The sequence below is a fragment of the Crinia signifera genome, chromosome 5, assembly GCF_055691185.1.
Source record: "Crinia signifera chromosome 5, ASM5569118v1, whole genome shotgun sequence".
NCBI classification, from domain to species: Eukaryota; Metazoa; Chordata; class Amphibia; order Anura; family Myobatrachidae; genus Crinia; species Crinia signifera.
Genome location: NC_139221.1, coordinates 40,922,813 through 40,941,236, shown reverse-complemented (window position 1 = coordinate 40,941,236; position 18,424 = coordinate 40,922,813). Strand labels below are relative to the sequence as shown.

The window sequence follows — 18,424 nt, the reverse complement described above, 5'->3', positions numbered from 1 at the left end:
AATGCGACAGGGCGCATTTTGCCTCCATGACCTTGGGTGAGCACGCCCGCCACAGTTTTACAAGTGTCCCTTGCAAACAAATGAAATGGCAAAACATAGTTGGGGAGACCAAGCGCGGGACTTTTAACTAACATTGCTTTGAGCTTTTCATATGCAGAAAACATTTCATTTGACCATTGTATGACTTTGGGTTTGTCTTTGAGTGTGCACTGTCTCAAGATATTATCGTAATAGGAACAATCAGAAATCCACTGTCTGCAGTAGTTTACCATACCCAAGAAAGACAGCATATCCTTCTGGGTAGCTGGGGTGACCAGGCCCAGTACAGACTGTATGCGTTGTGGACTGATTTTCCTTTCTCCCTCAGAGAGCACAAAACCCAAGTAATTGACATGCTTTTGACACCATTGCATTTTTGTTCTGGACACTTTATGTCCACATTCACATAACCAGTTCAATAGTGATATACCATCTTCCCGGCTGGCCTCCTCCGTTGGACTACAGAGTAGCAGATCATCTGCATACTGTAGCAGGACTGAACCACAGGGGGGGTGCCAGGGTGCCAATGTGGCTTGGAGGACTATGCTATAGACCACTGGGGAGTCAATATAGCCTTGTGGTAAACGACACCAAGTCATTTGTTTACCTTCAAAAGAGAAAGCAAAAAGTAATTGGGTCTCTGCATCTATTGGAATGCTGAAAAATGCATTTTTCAGATCTACAACTGTGAAAAATGCTGCGTCTGCAGGGATGGCTGAAATGAGTGTGTTAATGTCTGGCACTATTGGTGCAATTGGGACTATGAGGTCATTTACCTTCCTCAAGTCCTGTACAAATCTAATACTTCCATCAGCCTTAGCGACCGGGTTGATGGGTGTGCAGTATGGTGAGATCACATATCTCAGTATGCCTTCTTCTAAAAACTCCTGTATCATTGGTCTAAGACCGTCAATTTTCTCTGATGATAAAGGGTATTGTTTGCTGTACACGTGACTAGAGTCTGGCTTGAGTTTGGCTTTGTATGGTGTACAGGGTATGAGGCCTGTGTCATAGGGACCCTTGGCCCAAATTTCTGCATTGATTTTGTCAATTGAGGTATCAAGTGAATCTTGGGACATTAGGAAGTGTGGTGAAGTGACGTGAAGTCCACTTCCTTTGGGTGAGGGTGTAATGGAGATGTGGAATTTGTTGAAAAGATCCCTTCCCAACAAGTTGACAGGGCATTCTGAAATAACCCTGAACTGATGTTCTCCTAAGTAATGTCCGTTCATGGACTGTATGGTCAGTTCGTCAGTCAGATAAGTGTCAGTGGGTATCCCATTGATTCCCATTGAAGGAGTAGTCTTTTGCAATTCACCATCATAGTGTAATGAACACAGGACACTGGTTGTGGCACCGCTATCTACCAAAAAGGGTAGCTTCTTTCCATTAACATATAAAGTGATAAGGGGTGCGTCTTCCCAGTGTGTGGTGAATTGTACAAAAAATAGGACACCCTCCTTCGGGCCCCGTCACAAGGTGGGGTCGGACCAATCAACTCTAAAACGTACATGTTCTTGGACGGGTGTGGGGCCACGTGCTACTCTGGGTGGCCCTTGTGTGAAAGATGGTGGTCGCTGAGACCTGTGTGTGCCTGGTGGAGGTCGATATGGTTGTTGTGGTCTTTGGGGTGGGAATGGGCATTCCCTAGCCCAGTGTGTGTCTTGGCCACAATTGTAACATGTTGTGTCTTTTGCTATTGTGCCAGTGTTATTATCTCTGTTGTAAAGAGGGGCCCGATGGTGTTGGTGTGGTGGGCCTTGTGGTGGTCTGAAGGGTTTCCTTTGACCATATTGGGGTGCCCTACTCTGTCTATTTGATGGGCCCCTGTTGTCTTGTTGATAACTGTGTGTTGTGACAATTGTCTTTTTCATGTCAAAACATCCAGCTGCCTCCTTTTCATACAAATGGGTCTCAAATTCTTGGAGGGTGTCTGAAGTCCAGGAAGAGATACTTTGTTTAACTGGCGTGGAAATGGAGGGGTGTAGGTTATTGATAAAGGTGGAAATGAGTAAGGGGAATATTTCAAGAAATAGTCCCGCTTCCTCAGTCCAGCATCTTTTAAATCTCTTCCAAAATTCAGTGACTGATTCAGTGGGTTTTTGTTTACACGCCACTGCGACAGGCAATGAGGACCTCATTTTGAAGATCTTGGTCATCCCTGCTTCTATTTCTGTCCACATTGTGGCTATTGCGTCTGAATTATTTAAGGGGTAGTTTGCTGTTCCTACCGTGGTTGTAATGTTTTTGAAACTTTTGATCTTATCCCAATCCCACGCATGGTGATGGTCGATTACATTATCGACAATCAGTTTTATGTCATCATGGGTGTAATTTCTGCCTACACATGCTTTCTTCAGATAGGCAATGGTTCCTGCCGCGGTTACAGAGGGTTTTGGGCAGTGTTTAATGATCCTATTTAGGTCTTCTATGTCAATTGGTTTAACAAGTAATTGGTCACCAATTGTCATGAAGGGACAGTATTGAGTTGTTGTGCCATCATAGGTGGCACCAGATTTTGTTGTCTTCGGGCCAAGTTCTGTAGTAACTAATGATTTGTCTGCTGATACTCTGGTGCTTTTTGCTAAAGGTCCTTTCTCTTCTCCCTCTAACAAAGGCATATTCTCGGTATTAGTTTCCTTTTTATCATCTAATTTAAGATCTGGTTTGGGTGGAGGTGCGGTAGGATGTAGAACATGGTGACCCACGGCCATCAGTTCTGTATCCGTGAGGGAAGGGTATACTGGACTGTAAGGTGGAGGTGAAAGGACTTTAAGTTCCTTATTGATACGAGTCTCCTCTATTTTATGGAGTTTTGCAGTGACGTCTCTAATTTTCTTTTGTTTCTTTGTCAAATTGGTGTCATGCCAGAAAGGTGCAATAATAAGCCATTGTTCACCTCCTGCACGCATGTATTTCATATCCCAGGTGGGATCTCCTGTATACCAGGGGAAGGCTTCTTTGTCCCCAAGACAAAGACCTTTTATCATTTGCATAAAGAAAGGATAATTAGAGCCGTCTCTAGGGAAGGGGTTGGGACTACATTTTTCCGACCAACCTGCCAGGTTATCTACCCAGGGGTCAATTAGGAAATAGTCTGTAGAAGAATTACGGGCTACATATTCCTTACAAGTTTCATTGGGTAAGGGTGGTGGATAGGAAATTATTTTATTTTTACTAATTTTTGAACCCATGTTTAGTTTATGTCCTTTTATGTTTGTGTGAGAACTTTCTCCACCTTTTAATTTGTTCCTGATGTTCAGGGTTTTGACTAAAGTCAAGGAAATAGAGTAGTTGTCTACCTTCAGGTAACTTGTGGATCTGGTCTAAAGTTTCAGGACAGATAATAGGATATGTGAAAAGGTTAATTGGTATATCTGTTAAGAAAAATGGGTATGTCTGATCAATGTATTTTTCAATAAGTCCTGTATCCAAATGACAACCCAATATAATAACGGATTCTAAAACGGTGCCATTAGATGATGTCTTTGTTGTGAGTTTAAATCTTGTGGGTTCTCTAATGACAGATGTCAATTTGGGCCAATAATCGTCTCTGTCGGGGTTATGGTACCAGAGGACGATACTACATTTACAATTTAAACAAGTACCTATGTATGGATGTCTGGGGTGTGACATAGACGTAGATGAAGTATGAGAATGGATGAAATATGAGAGCGTGAAAAATTCTTAGTATCCAGACCAGGGGCGCCGTTTCAGGCCCTTATTCTGGTTGGTGCGGTCGAGCCGCATATGCGGCTCCGACCGCACCAGACGAATCCCCGCCCACCCTACGGATCGCCACGGCCGTCCGTACACGGACGGCTGGCGATCCGCATAAAAATGGTGGAGGCTACGCCTCCACCATGGTGGGAGCTGCCCCCTGCATTCGATGGTCGTCGACCATCGAAGGCAGGTCCGCACGCCGCGGCAGCTCCCGCAAGCTGAGACCACACGGACAATCGTCCGTGTGGTAGCTTGTATGGGGGCTGAAAGCTGACATCCGGCGACGTCAGCTTTCCGCCCCCATGAGTTGCGTCATGGCCTCATTACCATGCGTACGCCCCGCGTTTGCATGGGAACGCCCATGAAACGCGGGGCGTACACATAGGGAAATGAGGGCATGATGCCTCTCACGCCCCTATACGCCCCCTTTGCGGCGGACGAAATACGTCTGCGGCGAAGGGGGCTGCACATGCGCAGATTCACCTCTGCGCATGTGCAGAGTAAAAACATCGGCGGTACGGCCGCACGCGGGCCGTACCGATCCGATTAGAATAAGGGCCTCAGTAAGGCAGGAGTGTACCTACAGCAGCAGACTGAAAGGGTTGGTCTTTATCTGAATACTGTGTGAATTATGTATTCACTTTATACATCTCATAAAAATTAATGTTTATGATTGGTTAGTTATAACCACAGACTGTCTACGTGACAGTGGATAGAGTCAAGTGGTTTTATCCTGAAAACTGCATATGAAGCCTCACGTTGCGTTACCCCAAAGAGAGGGGAGCATATAGTCCGCAAGTCTGTTGGCATACAGTAATCAATGAGACAAGAGAGAGAAAGAGTTAGTGTGCGTCAACTTACCAACCGCACAAGATGTACAAGTTAAATACATATATCGCATGTGTGTTCACTTACCAACCACACAAGGATATTACACGTAATACAACTTATACTGTAAAAAAAAAAAAGGATAGTAAGAAATGGCCATATAGAAAAAAGGGCGATCAAATTGAGGTGACTAATGAGCGGACCCCTTAGGTCACTCTTTATATATAGTACCAGATCACTGATCTGCGTGTGCACACTATAAAACAACCAGCTGAAACTTTACTACTTTTGAAGTAAAGGTCTATACGGATTCAGGATTCGATATGTCCGTGATCCGAGAACAGGCAACAGACCACGTATGGGTGTCAACAGTTCAACGGGAACGAAGATCGAAATCCCGGGACGGGCCCCCAGCTGTTGGGAGGTGATACTTTAACCTACCTCCTGAGGTGGACTCTAACCTACCTCTGGATAGGGAGTTGGACTTTAACCAATCTTCCTTTATCCCTTCTTCCTCAATTTGGTGGCCCCCCTTAGAGCTCCGTGAGTGTTAACCCTGTATATGCTGATCAGAAAAGAAGACCATCATGTATGCAAGGTACAACACTGGTTTATTGTTTACACATACAGCATATTTATACAGTATAGCATGCATGGGCTCGACAAGAGATGATTGGATGATACAGGGGTGTAGCAGGGAGGAGTTCCAGTTACTGTCTAGGGGATATATGTTATTATCATACAAGGACATGGGAGAACAGACAGTTTTTGTAGAAAACATATGAAATACATCTTACAGGAAATAACCTTGAGCAACGCAGCCTTGAGCAGCAGCAGACTGTCACAAAGCAGAATAGAAACTTGTAATTTTCCACTCACTATAAGGCATTTGAGACAAGATGGAGAACAGCATACAAAATGGTGCATAAATCCTTTCAAGTTGCATGTAATGAACTGCTTGGGTTTAACATTCTAACCATTTAATCTAAATTCAGTGTATTTCCTCGTGCTAGATGGGAAGGCTTTACACATTGCACAATCTCCACAGCGATGAAAGCCATTATTGCGTGTGGACATCGTGCCCCTCTCCATAAAAGCACTATTTACCAATTTATCCTTAAGGTTAGCTGCTCGCCTATATATAAATTTGGGAGCAGATGGCAGAATGTTATTGAGAACTGGATCTTCAAGTAGCACATTCCAGTTTTTTTTAAAAATACGTTCGATAGATCTGTGGTAGGCATTGTATTGGGTGCTGAATGCTATGGTGTAACCAGAGGTTCCTGGGATGCTAACTGGTTTCTCTTTCAGAAGATCCTCCCTTTTCAAGGACCTGGTTTCTTCCAAAGCACCCTGCACCAAATCAATTTGATAACCTTTATTAATAAATTTATCTTGCATTTGAATTGCACTAGTTTCAAAATTAGTATTGGTGGAGCAATTCCGTTTTAAGCGGACAAACTGTCCCTTCGGGACATTAGATATCCATCTTTTAAGATGATTACTAGATGGGTTAATGTAAGAATTGGAGTCTGATGGTTTATAATAAACCGAGGTTTCTATCTTATTATTTTCTATATAGATCCTAAGATCCAAGAAATTTACTTCAACTTTACTTACATTAAACGTCAAATGAATATTGAAACTGTTCAAATTAAGATGTTCGCAGAATTTATTTAATTCTGCCTCCTGCCCCCTCCATATAAACAGTACGTCGTCAATGTACCGCCACCATTGAACCAGGTTTGCCTCCCAACCATGCCCATGCATGGGAGGCAAACCTGGTTCAATGGTGGCGGTACATTGACGACGTACTGTTTATATGGAGGGGGCAGGAGGCAGAATTAAATAAATTCTGCGAACATCTTAATTTGAACAGTTTCAATATTCATTTGACGTTTAATGTAAGTAAAGTTGAAGTAAATTTCTTGGATCTTAGGATCTATATAGAAAATAATAAGATAGAAACCTCGGTTTATTATAAACCATCAGACTCCAATTCTTACATTAACCCATCTAGTAATCATCTTAAAAGATGGATATCTAATGTCCCGAAGGGACAGTTTGTCCGCTTAAAACGGAATTGCTCCACCAATACTAATTTTGAAACTAGTGCAATTCAAATGCAAGATAAATTTATTAATAAAGGTTATCAAATTGATTTGGTGCAGGGTGCTTTGGAAGAAACCAGGTCCTTGAAAAGGGAGGATCTTCTGAAAGAGAAACCAGTTAGCATCCCAGGAACCTCTGGTTACACCATAGCATTCAGCACCCAATACAATGCCTACCACAGATCTATCGGACGTATTTTTAAAAAAAACTGGAATGTGCTACTTGAAGATCCAGTTCTCAATAACATTCTGCCATCTGCTCCCAAATTTATATATAGGCGAGCAGCTAACCTTAAGGATAAATTGGTAAATAGTGCTTTTATGGAGAGGGGCACGATGTCCACACGCAATAATGGCTTTCATCGCTGTGGAGATTGTGCAATGTGTAAAGCCTTCCCATCTAGCACGAGGAAATACACTGAATTTAGATTAAATGGTCAGAATGTTAAACCCAAGCAGTTCATTACATGCAACTCGAATTACGTGGTGTATGCCATCCGTTGCTCATGTGAAAAAGTGTATGTCGGTAAGACGAAAAGAAATTTAAAAGTACGTCTTGCCGAACATGTCCGTAACATAAAAAGAGGATTTAAGGACCATCCTTTTTCACTACACTTTTCAGAGGTACATAACTGCTCCACAAAATCGATTACAGGATGTTGGGGATTGGAAGCAGTTAAAACCAACTGGCGACATAATAATAGAGACATCAGATTGGCCCAAACGGAGATGAGATGGATCTTTAATCTGTCCACACTCATCCCACATGGCTTAAACCACGAGTTCGAGTTGAAATGGTTCCTGTAAATAATTGTGGTACTGCATACATATATTATGAATTATAAATAAATTGTTTGATGTCTGTATATGTAAAAAACTTTTTTTATTGGGCATTGTTATATTTTGCTGCACACTTTGATTGTAAATGGAGGAACCATAATAATAGCCTTTTAGAGTTATCCCCCTTCGTGATCCTCACTTTATTTAGCTGAGGTCTTATGTTTGCGTTCCAGAACAGGAGGGATCTTCAGTTCCCCTTGTTCCGGTCTGCGTTCCACTTCAGTGATTGAACGCCATTCGCCTTACTTCAGACGATGCGTTCCATACACAGGATGTCCTGGGCTACCCAGCTTCCGGATGCGTTCCACATCCAGGAAGAGCTGGCCGGAGTATAGCGATGATCCCTAACAAGGTCTAGACGCACGCTATTCACCTGACTTCCGGCGATGCGCTCCAATCACAGGACGCGCACAGGTCACGTCCGGATGCGTTCCATATCACGGAAGCAATGACCGCTACACTTCAGCGATCCAGTAAATTTACTCTACGGACACTTTACCACCTCACTATGGTACTAAGTAAGTACCCGATGTGAACACCATTTAGTCTGTATTAAATCATAGCGGGCTATGAATCCGGTTCAACATAATTATGTTGACCCGGAAATGGATCCTCCATCTTGCTATTTAAACCCTGTCATTTGTACTCACTGGCTATCCTTGAAAAAGGCGGCTGGGACCGCCGAAACATGTTGGAAGCCAAGTGAGTTTTTTATGCTGCTTTGCAAAGCTATTTTATTCTGGAAATTGTTTTTTTTTATTTGTCATTCGTTTTGTGACTTATTAAATTTTTGGTACTGAGACCGGTCCTTTGTTTCTTTGTCTAATCCATGCTCACATTTGGTGAGTGGATTGCAGGAGAGAGCCTCTCCACAAAGATACCTTTATGAGTGTATCTCACCTGCATGAGCAGTGAGTATGGTACGCCATTTCTGGGATACTGTCTATCAGAATTCGATTGTGTTTACACCATTATAAAGAAACCCCTATGTGTTTAAGTTTCTCACCACACTAGTGAGTACGGTACGCACATTTGGAAATCACATCCACTTTATGGTATATATTTGATACCTATCATCACTGGTGTCCCCCTAAAGAAACCGCTATGCACATATAGCACATCTTCACATTGTGAGTTTGGTACGAATTTTTGGTTCTGGGAAGCATCACTCCCCTTATTGAAACCGGACTCTATGTGTCACTCATACACTGTTTTTGTTTTATTTTCATTTTTCCCACTCTGAAAAGTTTTATTGTTCCTCAGTGAGAAAAACAAAATAGCAATCTAGCAAATATGATACCTTTTAATGGCTAACAAAAATAAATGTTGTTAAAATGCAAGCTTTCGAGACTTCTTAGGTCTCTTCCTCAGGCATGGTATAACAAGGTGTGTGAAGAACCACATATATATACACAGCAGAGTGGGAACAAGATGTGATGGATGGACATTCTTAAGATCAAAACAAAACAAAATAACAGAATGAGCTTGTAAATTGAGTCCTTAATTAGTTTGTAGATAAGTAGTGTGAAAGTTTTATTGTCTCTAAGTTGATGACAGGCCAGAGTTAGAGCTCCGATGCCCTCATTCTCTCTGGGCCAGATTCCTCAGATGTTGTAGTGGGCCATAAATCCCTCGGATAGATTCAGTCCTGTGTTAAGGGTGTCAAACGTTGTCATTAATTTGTATTCCCAGACCCTCCTGTCTCTTTGTGATTTGAAATTTCCTTTTAGTATAATCACTTTCATATGATCCTGATTGTGTCCTGGGCTGCAGAAATGTTTGGCCACAGGAAAGTGTGTCTTTTTTTCTTTTATTGTGTGGCGAGAAACACCTACATCATTGGACATTCAAGTCAAGCGCCGTCAATTCCAGTTTTTGGTTTGAGGAGTTGATACAGTGAGGATCTCCAAGTGGTCCTCCACGGGAATTGTGGCTGCAAGGACTGTTAGCGCCTTGGGACTTTTCTGCATTTGTTTTAAGGTGTTTCGCTGCGCTAACGCTGCGTTCGGCACAGTTCAGACCTCCCTGTTATCTCCAGACCCCCGCTGCAGCGCTGCTCTATAGCACAGCACAGTATAGTCTGAGCTCTAGAGGGCTCAGACTCTACAGCGCATGCGCAGGACTCCGAAAATATGGCGCCACGGCAGGACTCTGGAGGGGTAATTAATAAAAATGGGTGCAGTGTGTGGTGCGGGCCCCCCTGGGACTCAGAGGCCTGTGTGCACTGCTCACATAGCACCTATTGGGGGTTAATCAGACCTGATCGCAGTGCGAATTTGCAGCCAATAATCAACAGTCTGCGCATGCATAGTACGCATACATGATGCCATCTTGCAATAAAATCATGCTCCTTTTTTTTTATTGCTGGCCGAACCCCTATCATCTTTACAATTAATGTTATTGTATATATGTTATTATATTCAGGTTGGGAATTCATTGCCAATTTTGCTCGGTATAATTAAAACCTTTTCTTCTATACACATCCTGTACTTTGATAAATGTCGGCACAATTGCCGTAGTTTACGGTGAACCACCGTGTTCAAGTATTTAAATAAATGTATCTATATAGGGAATCTCGACAAGCAAAAGGTTGACAGGGTCAAAAGGGTGAAAAGGTAGACAAATGAAAAGGTCACTTTTTTTGGTGTCTATGTGGACAACTGTCGACATGGACCCCCAATTAATGTAACGGGTACCCTTGCATGGCTTCCTTTCTCATGTGTCTACCTATTTCATTTAACCCTGCCAAAATATTGCACGTCATCCTTTTTCATGTCAAACTTTTGACCCTGTCGACTTTTCGCCCTTGTTAACTTATTGAATGTCGACCATTTGGGGGTAGACCTATCGAGGCTCTAGAGACTGTGGGTGAAATGTAATAAGATAAGAGATTCAGAAAGTGAGAGATTTGGTAAGAAATCTCCACTTTTTTTAAAGCGGCAATCATTTACACTGCAAAATTAGTATGATTTTGCAGTGTAAATGATTGCCGCTTTAAAAAAACTTGGAGATTTCTTACCAAATCTCTCACTTTCTGAATCTCTCATCCTATTAAATTTCACCCTGTAGATCTATCAACTGGAACGAGAAGCCGATACTGATGGTAAGGAGCAGGGTCACCTATAGGAGTTATTGTTAGCAGTGCAGGACAGCATGTAAGGTCTGGTGGTGAAACACATCAGCATACTGTCAGCATCTGCCAATTGATTTTACTACTTGTATACAGCAATCAAAGACCTATCATTACTAAGCCACATCATGAGCTGCTGGGCAACGTACTGCCCATCCCTTCACAAGGAATTAATATTTCACACAGATATCACGTTCCCATTGTCACACATGCAGCAGCTCTGACACAGGCAGGTCAGATAAGCTGGAACTAACATCAACTAACTAAAAATGATGGCAAATGTACTATTTTGTGAATTGAATGCCTGCGTTATTACTATGGATCTGATTCATAGGTGGACGCAGATCATACAGCTGTATACTAGTGTGCAAATAGATGCCTCCTGTCTGCTTCTCTGATCGCTGCTGTGTCTGGGGACGCATCTGTGTGACCATCAGTCAGCTGTGTAACCCCAAGGATGCAGCCACTGGCTTTAATACTCTGCCCATCGCTGCTCCCAAATGCCAGCAGTATGCCATTAATGGTGCAGTGTTTGGAGCACTGTGAGGGACATTGCAGCATCCGATTAGTTATGTGCAGTGCAGCTCCTGCATACGTACAGATCCACAAACACCCGAGATGTGCATTCATATTGAATTACCGTACATCTCTGATTTGGGTCTCAGTGCAGCGCCCCCATCTGGAAATGGAGCTGTATAAGTTGTTGCATCTTATCTTTTCGCCTTTCTCGTTACGGTAGTTGCTAAATTCTAGTGGGCTATAGGACCTTTCACGCCCAGGGGGAGGAGCAAGGCCAGGGGGTTGCCTTTAGTAACCAGAACCAGAGCGAGCCACCGTGCCCGAAGCGTGAAGAACGTCCGTTTGGGTCCCTTTTTCCAACCCTTTTGTCATAGCCTGCACAAGAAAAATGGTACTTCCTCATCTTTGCGGCCACCGTTTACACTACAGAACTTACGTAGCAGCATTGTCCCCTCACAGGCTCGCTTCGCTCATCACGCTTCGGTCTCTGTGGCTCGTTCCGCTCCACTTCCTCCGCTGCGCCACAACTTTACTAAAAGTAATAGATGGTGGCGTGGACACAGGAGTGTGGCATGGACACAGGAGGATGGGGTACTTCCTCGCCGAAACTCCTCACGTAGCGGTTATGTAGCTGCTAACGTAACTGGCGTATCGGTGGCCGCAAAGATAAGGAAGTACCAAAAAAACTATTTTCTAAGATATTAGCAACCAAACTGATTCTGCTTATTTATTTACCACTTTCTAACAGATATTAGCTTGGTTACTATGGGCAACCTCCCATCTTCAGTAGAACTGTCACCTAAATAAATTCCAACGCAGTGCTGCACTCACTGCTGTACAGTAATATACACAAACTCCTGCTGTCCTTTCTCTTGTCTGGAGGAGCATCAGCAACATACAGCCCTGGGGGCGGGGCCGGGCGTCTATGTCATTAGGCTCCGCCCCCCTCACCGGAGTGTCCCGGGCAGAGGGCTGGGCTTATCGATTTGCGTCACATCAGCCACGCCTCCACAATACGGTGCCTCTTGCCGGTATTCTCTCCTCCAAATGCGGCGGTTCCGCCCACTCTTTCGAGGGTGCGGGGGGCTGCCCGCAAAAACGGGAGTCTCCCGCACCTTGCTGGAGTACAAGCAATAAAAGCGGGTGTGCTGCAGTCCTTGCATCACTCTTCCTGACTACCTGTAGCTGAGCGGACAGTACAGTACGCGGCTTGTACTGTGCAGGGGGAGCAGCAGCAGCAGCAGCAGCAGCAGCAGCAGCAGCATGTGAGTCCTGTCATACACAGCACCGGGCACCACTATCTTCCTGCATCAGTCTGTGTGAAGAGGACACATGTCTGCATCCTGCAAGAACAATTACTTTACTGTGACCTGGCAGCGGCTGTCCAGCATTGGCTACCCGGAGGTGAGGAGATGGTGGCTGAGGAGAGTACCCATCCTGGAGTGGGGTCCCAGGTACAGCATCCGGGAGAACCTGATTCCGGACAGTATATCTGGGGTGATGCTGACAGTGCAGCAGGTGGCACAAGGTACTAGAACTAACATGTTATATGTTCTTTATTATATATGATTATAAGTCATTTGCAGGTATTGCATCTACAACTTTATGCAGTTATGGCTACTAGCCCGTTTCTGGTGCACCTGCGCACGCATGGATTGAGATGCCTACTTTGAGCAGCTTTATATCGCTTTTCCACCCACCTAAAAATCCTGGGATTTTGCACGTGAATGGGCACCAACTCTGGATTTTTGTCAGTGGAAATGGTGACAATGTAAAATTTTTACCTTGCTCTTGAGCACGTTTTTTATCCGGTAAAAGCCGTGGAACAGCTCTTGCCCTAGTGATTGCACAGACGCCTCATGCTGCCCGCTCACTTGCTGTCCATCTGCTGCTGACAGCCTTGCCTATGCCAGTGCCTGCATGCCACTTACCTCCCCACTCCGCCATGGCCCACCGGTCGCAGACCCCCTACCATTGACCTCCTGCCTGGTGTCGTCCCCCCCCCCCCTGCTGCCCTGCTTTCCCAGATTTTCCTTTTCAGTATAAAAGGGATTAACACAGGAAAAACCCAGTAAAACAGAGCAGTGGAAAAGAGGACATGGGAAGGAGATCCACCAAAATCTCAGGTCAAAAATACCTTGTGTGACCTAGAATTTTGGTGGAAAAGCGGTATTAGACTCTGCATGCTAGGTGTCGATCCTATTAGCGCTGAAGGGTGCGAGGTGCCGTTTAAACGCTGAAAATGGCACCCAAATGAAGCCGATCTCGCACCCTTTGCTGGGCAGAATTCAATTAAAATTGCTCGCACCCCAATGAAGGTGCGAGCACTTTTAAGCAAATTCAGTCCACCATCAAGTGCGCCCAGTGCCGGGATGATTTGCGAATGCGAAGGATCTATCCCTATGTGTCAGATTAAGATATACCCCAACCCGATGGCTCATGTACATCTCTGATCCAGGATTTGTGCTACGCAAGTCTGTGCCTGCAGTAACATTCGCAGTACCCCTGTAGCATGTATTAAGGTGACTGGCAGATGGCTGTGCCAGTATAACTTACTGATGGAGCCAATACTTTATGTACACTGTGCTACAGCGCCAGTGGTGCAGTCTAAAGCCAAAGTCTCGAGCATTAGATCCTACATGCCAGTTGTATAACCTTCCTCACATGCACATGGGCAGTATGACTGGCGAGTCCCTGAGCGCCCATAGTCCTATACACGTGTGTTTAGCACCATTACAAGGGGAGCTAAATATGTACTAGGGCACCTGGAACCTTTAATTCGGCCCAGCCTGTTGAGAATATGCAGTTTTATGGTCGCAGCTTCGCTGGACCCAGAAGTTTGGATTACCTGGCCATCCTGAGGGTTTCTTGTAAAATCGATGATCCGTTGCAGATGCAGCAGCGATCACTAAAGCATACAGGGAGCGTCTCTACTGCAGACACCACCTTAGTTGACATACTTTGGAACAGCAGCTGTGCTCACAGACGGAGCTGCTGTGCATTTGGTGTCCATTCCTGCGACACACCTGTCACATTCCCAAATCACACCCATAAGACATCACCCTGGAACGCCCGATACATTTTCAAAACTCAGGGGGCGGGAGATGTATGACGCAGTGACAAGAGTGGAGAAGTGAGCGAGTAGAGAAGTTGCCGATGGCAACAGTTCTGCTTCGAAGTAACATTTTTCGGACGCATTCTATAAAATGATACGTAGCAGCTGATTATTTTCCCTGGGCAGTTCCTCCAATGGCTCTCTTCTCCAATCCTATCACTGCTTCCTACATCTCCTCCTCTGTGTGCACAGACTCTACACGCAGACATATGCGCAGTACACAAGTCACCGAACTGCATCTGACATCGGCTCTGACTTGAAATAATGTCATTGTTTTCCCATTTGTCTTATTGTGATTCCAGTCAAAGCTGTTATGGACTGTGAGGAAGCCTTGCAGAGAGAGATAAACTACCAGCCAATTGTCTGCTAACTGTCATTTTGAAAACAGACTAAAATGACAGTTAGGGGCTGATTGGCTGGCACTTTGTCTCTCTCCAATCTGCCCTTGTAAGTACATGTGCCCTTGTATGCATCAGTGCAGCGTGGGTTTTGCAATTATTAACCAAAGCATAATGTATGTATTCTGTATATGTAGTCAGCGTAGGCTTGACATTATGCCTGGCTGTGTGTATTAATAATGCACCATTAGAATGCATATATATATATATATATATATATATATATATATATATATAACATACCAGCAGGCATAGTAAGTGTTATCCAGGATGCATAACTGTTTAGGAGAGAAGATTACACAGGGGCATATTTACTAATCAGCTGTTTTACACTTCCCCTGGATTTCCAATGGGTTTTCTTGCGGTTTTGCAGATTTAATAAAAAAGTTATAAAAAAAAAACCCCATTAGGAAACGTTTCTAAACTTAACTTTAGAATGAAATATAATAACTACGGGGCATAGGGGCAGATGTATTAAGTCTGGTGAAGAGATCAAGTGGAGATAAAGTAGAAGGTGATAATGCACCAACCAATCAGCTATGTTTGAAAAATGGCAGTTGATTGGCTGCTGCATTATCACCTTCCACTTGATCTGTTCTTTATCTCTTCCCCAGGCGTAGTACACCAGTATTTCTATTACAGGGATAGACCTGCGTCTTTTTCAATGGGGTTGAAGAAAGCATTGCACAGATAACCAAAGCTAACCAGATAACCCATCCTATGGAATGCCCTTCCATGCACAATTAGACTCTCCGCTAGCCTCCAAACTTTCAAGCGTTCCCTGAAAACTCACCTCTTCAGGCAAGCCTATCATATTTAAGTTCTACACGCATAACCCTCTGAGGCACTTATGTATTATATAGCTTCCCTTCTGGACTTGTAACTTGTTGGGACTGCTATGCTATTACTGATGCCTGTCCTTGTGTTTCCCTCCTATATACCTAATAGATTGTAAGCTTGCAGCAGGGCCCTCCTACCTCCAAGTCTGTCTGTTGTTACCCAGTTTGTCTTATCACTGTCTACTATTGTAAAGCGCAACGGAATCTGCTGCGCTATATAAGAAACTGCAAATAAATAATAAATAAATAAATAAATAAAGCTGAGGGTACACATTAAACAATCTTTGTAACCAGCAATATGGTAATAATAACGGGCAATGGGACCCGGCAGTGAGTTGTCATCTGCAAAATACACACTTGGCGACGCCGTCAGCTCTGAAATAACAGCGGCTACCATGATGAACCTGCTGCACGTCCGACCTCCGGCTCCCCTCCCGGTAGTGGGGAATGGGATTGCATACAATACATCATATGCAGAAGGACCTCATACCAGAGACGTAACTCAGGGAGGAAATAGAGTCACCTGCTGCTGGGCTCCTGCTCCCAAGGGGGCACCTCTCCTCCCCTGTGAGTTTGAATCCGTTAATTGAAACCCACCGATATTGCTTCTGTGGCTGACTCCCCCTCCTATTAAGACAATACTCGTCACACTCTCTTCATTCTAAGCATAACTTCTACAAGGTTGTGTGTGTGTGTGTGTGTGTGAGGGGGGGGGGGGGGGGGGGAGACAGCACCAATATCCACCTTGCCTCCGGGCTGCTGGGAAAAATTTACACCAATGCCGCATACAATATATTGTATGTTGCCGTGCCACTTGTGAAGCTCCTGAGCGGTTCAAGGGGCATCGGGTGCGATTTCCCCCCTGCACATTTTACATCTGTCCCCCTTGCAGTGTACATGGTTTTGTCCATCTAAGAAGGAATTTGCCAGAAGTAGTGAACCAGAATAATCCCCCAAGTTTGGGAAGGTCTGCTCTATAGGTTCATTACTTCTCTAAAATTATAATAGCCTGGCAGGACTATACATGGTGACATTATTATATAAGATCTTATGAGCAGGGCCCTCCTCCCCTAAGCACTATCCGTGTCCTCAGTGCCTCGATTGTTTGTCTCTGCTCCCCTAGATTGGATGCAGGATCACGGAGTACTGAAGTAATCCGACTTGTTACTCATGCTTAGAGATGGCCATTGAAGGCTATGCCATTAACAGTCGATGGTTTAAAACCATAGGTAGAAAACTAGGTGCTGCTTTCCTAGCACGGCGCCCACGATTAGCATCGCATTAATCGCAAGCATCGTATGCATCTTATGTGTTTCTGCACCACAAGATGCATGCGATGCTTGCGATTAATGCGACTACAGTGATTTTTTTCATCGTACCCATTTTTATCGCATGCATCGCATCGGTCGTACTGTAAACATACATACAATGTATGCGATGGACGCGATGGATGCGATTTCATACATTTGGCACTCACAGGCCCATCACTAATAGGTCCAATTACCCTTTTTCTGCTGTGACATCTAAAAAATATAAAAATAAAATAAAATGTTGTTGTATCATATTCAATGTGTCGTCTGTTTTAATGACATTTAGAGTGTTAGAGTGTTGAAAATGTTAATAATTGTAATGAAACTTTGAATGTTTAACTGAGGTTGCAATGTGCAATAACAGATAGCAACATATGGCACATATGTTGTTATGCGCTATCGCACATTGCAACCATGATGTTAAATCCAGCCCCACGCCAAACCCCCACTATAAACGTGAACCCGAAGCGTGTTGAGCGGCGGCGGTACGTGTCCTCCGACCTTTTCATACCCCCACTATCCACGTCGGCGTGGAGTCGAGAATAGAAAGTGTGGTGAGCGCAGCGAGCCACCGAGCCCGAAGCGTGGCGAGCCCCGCGAGGGGACGTGGATACCTTCACAGATATCCGCGTCCCCTCGCGAGCTTCACAGGTATCCGCGTCCCCTCGTGGACTTCACAGATATCCCCGCCCCCCTCGGGGGGGTTGATGTGGGGCTGCATTTAACATTGTAAGTAGCCATTTGGGTGCTTAAAAGCACCCTTTAGGGTGATTAGACAATTTGTACGTATAGGGGGCATACATACACCATAGTATATCGCACCCATCGCATTCATTGTACATCTACAACTACATACAATCCATACAAGTGACTCGATGAGTGTGATGCATGCAATTTAAATGCATACATCGCAGTCATCGCATCGCACGCATCGTAGCTAACTATAGTACTGTTTTTCATACGATGCCTGCGATTTAAAACCCTAAATCGCAGGCATCGCACAGATTGTATGCCATATAAAAATGTACACGATTACTGCGATGGGCGCCGTGCTAGGAAAGCAGTACCGAAAACTATTGATGACTGAGTGCTGCATATACAGACCTCAACCATTGAAACAGGGCTAGCAAAGTTTTCTCAATTATATACCATCGATGGTTGCTGGCAAACCCTTCCTCCTCGGCTGCCAGTAACTTATGCTTTGGCATTCCTCTGTGTATTGTATTATATATCTTATGCCCTGCTACTGTGAAATGTTTTGTGTGTATTCTCCGTACATTTTGTGGCACCTTATAAATAAAACATAATACAGGTGGAGTCTCCCTTATCCGTGTATTCCAAAAAACGAAATATTCTGGAAACCGTGTTTTTTTTCAGAATATTGTTGTTTTTTACACCCCCCCCTCTTTTTTCATACTTACCTCGTCCCCCGGTGTCCATGGCAGCCATCAGAATCCTGCATTGCGTGGGCGCGCCGGTGATGTCACCTGTGAACTCATGCAATGCACCCCTGGAATCTGAGATGCCGCTGAAGGCCGCCGTGGATGCCAGGGGACATCGCCGGGAGACCAG

The 18,424-nt window shown here is 44.4% G+C and overlaps 1 protein-coding gene across 2 annotated transcripts in view; it reads left to right on the top strand.

Moving 5' to 3' along the window:
* The first annotated feature begins 12,175 nt into the window (after nt 1–12,175).
* SLC26A7 (solute carrier family 26 member 7) overlaps nt 12,176–18,424 on the top strand; it is a 94,007-nt gene continuing 87,758 nt past the window's right edge. For both annotated transcript variants that reach the window (XM_083187075.1, XM_083187074.1), the window contains exon 1: nt 12,176–12,718. In XM_083187075.1, coding sequence (XP_083043201.1) covers nt 12,523–12,718 — 196 coding nt within the window. In that variant the 5' untranslated portion in view covers nt 12,176–12,522. The remainder of the gene's footprint in view (nt 12,719–18,424) is intronic.